The 8,219-nt window shown below is 39.8% G+C and overlaps 1 protein-coding gene across 1 annotated transcript; it reads right to left on the minus strand.

The window, feature by feature from the left end:
* Positions 1-846: 846 nt before the first annotated feature.
* On the minus strand, positions 847-3,159 carry LOC148876802 (ethylene-responsive transcription factor RAP2-4-like). The gene has a single exon (XM_088970975.1). The coding sequence runs from the start codon at positions 2,433-2,435 to the stop codon at positions 1,263-1,265; it is 1,173 nt and encodes a 390-aa protein (XP_088827101.1). The 5' UTR covers positions 2,436-3,159; the 3' UTR covers positions 847-1,262.
* Between the last annotated feature and the right edge of the window lie 5,060 nt (positions 3,160-8,219).

The following is an 8,219-nucleotide window of genomic DNA, read 5'->3' on the forward strand; positions in this document are numbered from 1 at the left end:
TGGGCTTGACTCGTTTCTTCAGAGTGTATGGAAAGCTTTTGGCTTAAGCTGCATGGGCACAATCCATTCCATGTGCTAATCGACTTTGTTCAGTCAATAATCTAGCTATTTTTATGTCGAAAGTGGTTGGAAGTAATTAATTGCAGGCGGGAGAGACAAATCAATTACAGCAAATTAAAAGCTCATTGGAGGGAGTAGGAGAAATAGCCCAGAATTGCTAATATTTCTGTCGTAGGCTGTCTCTGCTGGTTTGAACCAACCCCCCCACCCCTACCCCTCGTACTGGTTACTGGTTGCCTGGTTGGTAGGACGTAGGAGAAATATCAGCTCATCATGTTTATTTATATTCTTGCTTTTGACTGAAGCAATTCAATAACAATTGCACATGTCCCTTGATTTTCTATATTCTGTTCTTCTCCTGTTCACTTCTTTCTCTCAATAAATTACAAATTACTACCAGGATATATTCTCTCGTTAATAAATTTTGTTTCAGATCAGGAAAGAAAAACTCACAACTCCTTGTAGGGGAGAGTTAGAGAGTTGAAACATTTTGTTAAAATCAAAAATAAAAACAAAGAAAGTAAAATAAAAGAAAAAGGTGAGTAGGTTACTTTATGATGATATTAATGGAGATTTTCCAGAAAATAAATAATATTCATTAATTCCAATTTTCACCTCATTACCCACCCCACCCTTGTTAATAATAATAATAATAATAATAATAATAATAATAATAACAATAATAATAATAATAACATCATCACCAGCTCACCCATGACCATGCAACAGAACAAACACATGGAGAGACCAACATCATCACATGCTTGGTTATTGTTGTACAGTACATTCACACCAAACAAGGAAGGCCACACACCATTCATTCTTACATAATAATATTCAGAAGTAATTACAATTTACTACATCATGATACAGATTATAGACTACAAGACCACAACCAATAAAAAACATTCAAGAAACAGCAGCCTCCCCGGTCCCGCAAGAAAAAAACCAGCAACGACCAGATGGATATTGGAGGGAGGGAGAGATGAGGTATTAACAACAAAGAAAAAGAAAAAACTAAATCCGAACACTATTAAACTAAACCTTACTCTGACTACTCAACAGTAGCTCTGCTGTGCTAAAAACCCATTGCAGTAACTACCGGAGATTACCACTTTAAACCCCCCAGAAAAAGAAAATGAAGAAAAGAAAGCACCTAGAAACAAAGACGAAGGGAAAAACGAGACCACAACAGATGCCAATTAAGATAGAATAGACTCCCAATCAAATTCCCATGAAAGATATCTCTGCAACAGAAAGTTCTCGGGCTCATCCCATGGCGGCTCTGTGAAATCCGGTAACTTAAAATCAGGATCAGGCGAAGACCCTGCAGACTCATCGCTGTCCGTCGACGACGGCGATGAGGAGTTCTCCACCTTACAATTCTCTGATGGCAGAAACCCGGATTCGCCTTGTGATGACTTCTCCAAAACCGAAGTCTGCAGCGGCTGAGATGGTGAAACTGTCGAATCCGCTTGCGGTTGCCCGTCCATCGTCGTCTTCTTTTTGTCGGCGAGGAACACAGGCTTACTCAAGTTCCCCTGCTTCTGCGAAATGGCCAAGCTTTCACAAATGGCTTGAAGCTTCGCGTCCACGGAGGATTGGAGAGGCTTGTAATCGCCGAATTCCCCTGCCACATGGGCTCCTTGGTGCCGGAGATTCGGAAAATTCAGCCTTGCAAACTCTCCCCTGAGCTTGTAAGCGGCCTTATCATAAGCCAAAGCCGCTTCCTCGGCGGTATCGAAAGTGCCCAGCCAAAGCCGGGTGCGGTTCTTCGGTAAACGGATCTCAGCAACCCACTTCCCCCAATGCCGTTGTCTCACCCCTCTGTAAAGCTTCGTGGCCTTTGGTGCTGAACCAGCCACTTGCTTCATCGGGATGGCCTTCGGGCTAAGGAAATTAAGGGTATGCTGCTGTTGTTTCTGCTGCCATTGTCCTGGATTATTCTGGTTCTGGACGACGGGAGCTGCAGCCATGGCAGCCATAGCAGCCAGCTGCTGCTGGAACTGGATCTGGGCTTGGATCTGCTGAATCTGAGATGGGCTAAGGTAGTTAAGCCCGATAGATCCTGATCGCTCGAGACCCAGTTGATCATGGCTCGAGAACCCTTGAGAAAACATATGGGTTGTTGATGTCGAGCAAAAGTTTGGGATAGGATTTGGTTGGGAAGGGATAGAAGAAGGGAAATAAGAAAAAGGGTAAGAAGAGGAAGAAGTAGAAGGTAATGAAGAAGAGGGAGAGGAGGTTGATGGGGTTGCAGAGGAGGCCGGTGAAGCACCTTTAATAAAAGGTTCCAGTGCTTTCATGAGCTCCTCTCTAAAGGGATCTGAAACGACAGGGCTACTGCTACTGTAAATGTCTATAGCTGCTGCCATGCCTTCAAGATGAAGTAAAGAAAACCTCCAATAGTTTAACAAAGAAAATTACAAAAAGAAAAGATAAAAAAGAAACTGCAAACCAACCTGTTTCTTACCAAAACTACAGAACCAGGTCAGAATTTTGAAGAACGGAAGAGAAGAATAAAAAGGGTTTTTCCACAAAATAAAAAGAAATGAAGATCAAAGAGGTCTTAAAACAAAGAAAACCTCTAGAACTAGAAGAATCAACAGGAGGGACAGAAAAAAAAACCCTCTCAGTTGATCAAATAAAAAAGAAAAAGCAGATCATCAACTAAAAAAAACACCTAAAGTTACCATGAAGTAATTTCATTAAGAAAAAACTGGATCACTATTCTGAACCACCTGACCTCCAAAAACCATTCCAAGTTTGCTTTTTTCTTGTTCAAAATACCCCCAAAAAATATTTTGAAAGACAGATGATGACAGAAAGGGATACAGAGAAGCGGGATTCAGAGGAGGGGTGGGGGGGGGGGGGGGGAGAGGAGAAGAAGAAGAAGAAGAACGATCAAACACGGCTTAAAACAAAAAACACAGAGAGAATTGTCTCTCCAACACTCGGTTGCTATTTGTGTTTATCGCTCAACCTCACCTTTGGGTTTACCTTTTGCAGCAGCTTCCGTCACCCACAGCCTTTATATAACCATCCAAGCGTGGCTTTCTCTCTCTTGAATTCATTGTTAATTTCGTATTTCTCTCTCTAACATCACTTGTTTAGTAAAGTAAACAAAGATATCTCTCACCTGCTGTCAACCTCGACCCATGACGCAAGGCTCCGCTAATCAATGGGTTTTCACCAACCAAGAGAAGACACGTATATGCACGACCTTCATTCAACTGCCATCTGTCCTGCAACAACTGACAGATGTCCTTCATATTATTACGTGGCGAGCCTTGATTAAACAGCAAATATGTTGACTTCACGTTCTCATTATAAGTTTGGGGGGTTTTAAGAATTTTAAACGATAATGCCATTTATCTACTACCAGGTAACAGCACGCACGCCTTGGCTCTTTCTCTCTCTCTCTCTCAGTCCCAGCTTTGAGTTTGAGAAAATCAAAACACAATAGAATTTTTATACTAATCTCGTAGAGTAAGCTGAGCTTGAGAATAACAAGCTTATTATGATTTATGAATATGAATGCGGACTGGAATGAAATTGAGGAAAGGTCGGGGGGAGATTAACTCAACCATGGTTATGGTTAGAAGGAACTTGGGTTGGGGGGGAGCAGGTCATGTGATGCGAGAAACCAAAGTAGTGGGAGAAGGGTTCGTCGATTGCGGCGAGGGAAGCCTTGGATTTCACGGCCCATTAAATCTCCTTTTTCTCTCTCTCCCTCTCTTAATTTGCTGCTTCAATATTTCATTCAAAGATACGCAAAGCAGAGATGAAAATCCTCTCCGCCCACAACTCAAGCACGGGTGTGCATGTGTATATTTTTGGAAGAAAAAGAAGAGAAGTTGGTGAAGGTTTTCTACTGAAAGTTGAAATATTCTTTGCAAGTTTGGATTAATGCCACTTTTAATCACTAGGATTGGTACAGGACTCCAAGTGATCCATCTATGGTGAGGAAAAGGTTTTCCAACCTATGCTATTTGTATTTGAAAAGCAATCGGCATCACCAACCCCAACCCAACTTCAATTCAAAAATTTACACCGATTGGGTTAACCATCCAAACAAGCATGAGAAAAATAAAAAATTATGAAACTAACTGCTTTCGAGCTCAGCATCCAAAAAAGAAAAGAAGGAAAGACAAAGCTTGGCCTTTTGGGTCTGAATGCAAATGCACCGTTCAAAGGCATAGAAAAAAAAAAAAAAAGATAAATTTTGGAGGCGTTATTGATTTGAAATCTTTAAATAATAAACAATAATTTGTATGCAAGCATGCTTTCTATGGTTGAAATTAAACTGCTAAACCATGGTTAGTTAACAAGTCAAAAATACGAGAATATTATATGGGAATATAGAGGGAGAGGGGTTTTGAGATGGTGGAACCCCAACTTCTTCTGACGCTGCAACGATTCAGGAAATTGTTTATTATTATTTTTCTTCTTGTTTCCGTATCTGCATTCTTGAATTTAGCGCCATCTTATTCAACTGCTGCCACTGTCGACACGCTCATGTGCAAGCCACATATACAGGGTATGTAAAGACGAGACCCACAACCATTTCTGATGCAGCAAAGGCTTCACAGCAGTACAGTACTAGGGAGGGGCAACAAAATCTATCGGAGATGAAGAGATGTTGTTATTAACACAAATTAATATATAATTTATTTATTATGAATGGAAGGTTGTAATACAAAACTTTAGAGATATCATGTAAATTGAGCTGAATTTAATTTACCATTTGTTTTATAGGTGAAATTAAAATATTAACATCCTTCTTCTTTGTTGATTGAGGCGATTTTTCAAAAATTGGCAATTTTTATTGTTTGGTAGAAGTTGATTTTTGAGAAATTGGCTTTAAATTTGTTTGGTAGTGATAGAATCAGCTAAAAATTGGGGGAACATAAAATTGATCATTCGTCATCCAGGCCCGGCCGATTTAAGCCTTTAAGGATCTATTATTCAGCAATTTCTCAAAAATGGCTGAAATCAGCCAAACAAACAGCCTTTTCATCGCTGATTTTTTGAGATGATGATGTGGCTTTGATGCGACACGATTGTGGAGAAATCTGCAATGGTGCCAAACACCACCCTTAATTTGGAAGAAAATATAAACTATCGAATAGCTAGGACCATCTATTATGAAGATATTAAGACACGATAAATTATTACCTCGAGCCGTTTTTTATTGAAGCATTTGGATTTTTGAAGGAATGGAATGGAAGCAACACTAATCATCGCTTATTCTTAATAATAATAATTAATCTGTTTATATATATGTTTTGTTTTGTTGTGTTTCTGAAACGCTACTGAGCCACTCGCTATTCTTTCTTGAAATATCAGCGTCCACCCCATCATCAATCATCATTCACTAAAATTAGATAAAAAAATAAAAAACTGAAACTATGAGAACGATATTTTGTCCATGGACAATAAAACAAAAAATAATGCGTTTGTGTAAATCAGCGCAGGCAAATCTCCTTTCACTTCCAGAATTTGACTATCATCATTATCGTCCTACCTACTCTAATACAACTCTCAGAAGTCAGAAGCAGAGCAACGCCAATTTTTATTAATGAAACTTCTTATTTATAGATCAGGTTGTGATGAAGGAGGTCCTAGCATTGCACTCGGCCAATCGCCGATCCTCTTCTCAAAAAAAAATAAAAAATAAACGCCCATCCCATCTCTGTAAAGTTTGCATTTGTGGGTGAAGTCAGAACGGCTCTTGGATTCTCACATCCAGTCTTGGCTGGGCTGATCGCGTAGGAATTTAATTCATTCTTAATTAATGGGGAGATCAGATCAGAATATCACCTGAATTTGAACGAATAAATACTTTAATTTATATATATTTATTCGAACATTTGTCACGATTCACGAGTAACGGCCCTTACGAATCTCGTTCTGTCATCTGTGCACCGCGTTCTATGCACCCATGGGTGCAGTGGACGAATGCACCCATGAATCACGTTCGACCACGTCGACCAAGTGGAGAACGCATAACATTCACGGTAAAAGGCCCATTAACACGAGTTCGACGGTTCAATCGAACACAAATCCTTATTAGTCCTTCATTTCCAAGTTTGGTTTTGTCTTTTTTTTTTTTTTTTTTTTATTTCTACATAGAACGATGACAATTTAAACAAAAAGACCATTTTCATCCGTTTTTCCAATTCTTCGTTTTCTATTTTCAGTGGAGTTGGAGAGGTAAACAGCTGTATGTGATCGAGAAACAGTGATTTGATTTCTGGAGATGATGTTCTCTCTCTTCAATCGCTTGACGTCTCTTTAGCCTGCTCTTATAATAGTGGTAAGCTATAGGAGAGCCGGTCTTCTCGCTTTCCATGCTGGAGTATTGCTGGTCAAGCACATTGTCTGGCGTGTCCAAACTAGAAACAATATTGAATGCCGATTCGTAGCCATCTATCGCTATGTCTTGCATAACTTTGCAGCAATCGAACAAGTTTTCCTGCAATGAAAAAATATTGTATTATAAATCAAATTTACAGGAAAAAAAGGAAATTATAAATCATTAAACCAGATATTTGTCTTCAAGAATCAAGACTATCGATAGAACAGGAAAATTCTTACTTTATTTACATATACACAAGAAGAAAGAGCTTTCTTGAAGTAGAAAAATTGCAAGGGAAAGAACTCATGAGAGGCAGAGAGAAGTGTCAATGCAGCGATAATCGATGGTTTGGATTCCAAAAGCTTTATCTCTGTAATCAAAATAGGATTTCATGATCTGATATCGGGTTGCTGTAACGCAGAACCAAAGAAAACTAACTAATTTCACATGTTATGTTTTACCATTTTGAGCTTTGAAGATAATCTCAGTTGGTGCTCTTTTGATTTAACTTTTGTCATTTTGTGCTGATTTGTGTCCAATTGAACCACCAAATTCATGGTAATGGGCCTTTTACCGTGAACGTTATGAAGCAGATTAGCTGGGGACAAAAACATTCACACCCGGCTGAACTACCTATCACAGTTGAATACGCCAGTATTCAGTATAGCTGGGTCCCAGATGGTCACTATGAGCACTGACGTATTCAACTCTCATAGATAGTTCAGCCGGGTGTATATGCCAGCTCATCTGGACTAAAACGTTATACATTCTTCACCTGGTTAACGTGGTCGAACGTGATTCGTGGATGCACAGGGTAAAGGCGTACGCGGCCCATACGGTCAATTTTAGACTTTTCAACAACACCATACTTCATGACAACAATTAATACTTCTACTGCTCGTAATTATTGAACTGTTAGGCTTCTCTCTCTGTCTCTCTGACCCTTGTATTAGGCAGGTTGTCACGGTTTGTGATGGATAAGATGATCTTAAGCAGATTGGCAATGCGCGCGTGAAGCGGGATCTACTCCTCACAAATGGGCGCTTCACAGTCACATCCGCCGTGCATTGGGAGCATCTCCGCTGAATAATAATTGATAAATATGAAAGAAGTTTTTAATGCATGGTAGGATGTACGCGTGAGGCGCCAGATGTGAGGAGCAGATCCGGTGGCGTTGTACGATGGAGACAGTACAAATGTAACCAAGCGAGGGCTACCGGCCCATCCTTGGAATGGTGTAGAGTCGATTTAACGCTTCTTTCTTTCTTTCTAGTTTCTATCTACTGTCTACACTCTACACCGTCGTCTGTCATCACAGTTTGCCGTTTTATTTCTTTCAGGTGAAGAATATAAAGGGGCGAGATCTCCTGCTAATTAACTTCTATCTTTTCTTTACCAAAGAAAACTTTCCACGCAAGTCTTACGATTTCCAACCACAGCTTTCTGTTTGTTTAAAAAGCAATTAGTAGCTCCAAACAGAAAAGAACACGTAATTAGCCGAACTGAGTTGAATAGCCAATGCATTTCTTTTATTAATTCCAGAGTAGCTAGGGGGTAGACCAAGTGAATCTTTTCAGAGCAAAGGAAGAAAGGAGACGTACAGAAAAAAAAATAAAAAAGTTACGTTGCATTACGTGGGATCTTGTCGACTGCGATGAGATTTTGGTTTCTTGACAACACATATCTAATTCATCACACATGGAGCTGACTGGGCTGGGCTGGATTTCAAGTCATGACTCGTGATGATGTTACCTTTTCTCTCCATCAACGTACGGTTCACAACTCCATGCACATCATA

This window comes from Nelumbo lutea, chromosome 1 (assembly GCF_056320005.1).
Source record: "Nelumbo lutea isolate HS-2025 chromosome 1, American lotus-T2T, whole genome shotgun sequence".
Classification (NCBI taxonomy): Eukaryota; Viridiplantae; Streptophyta; class Magnoliopsida; order Proteales; family Nelumbonaceae; genus Nelumbo; species Nelumbo lutea.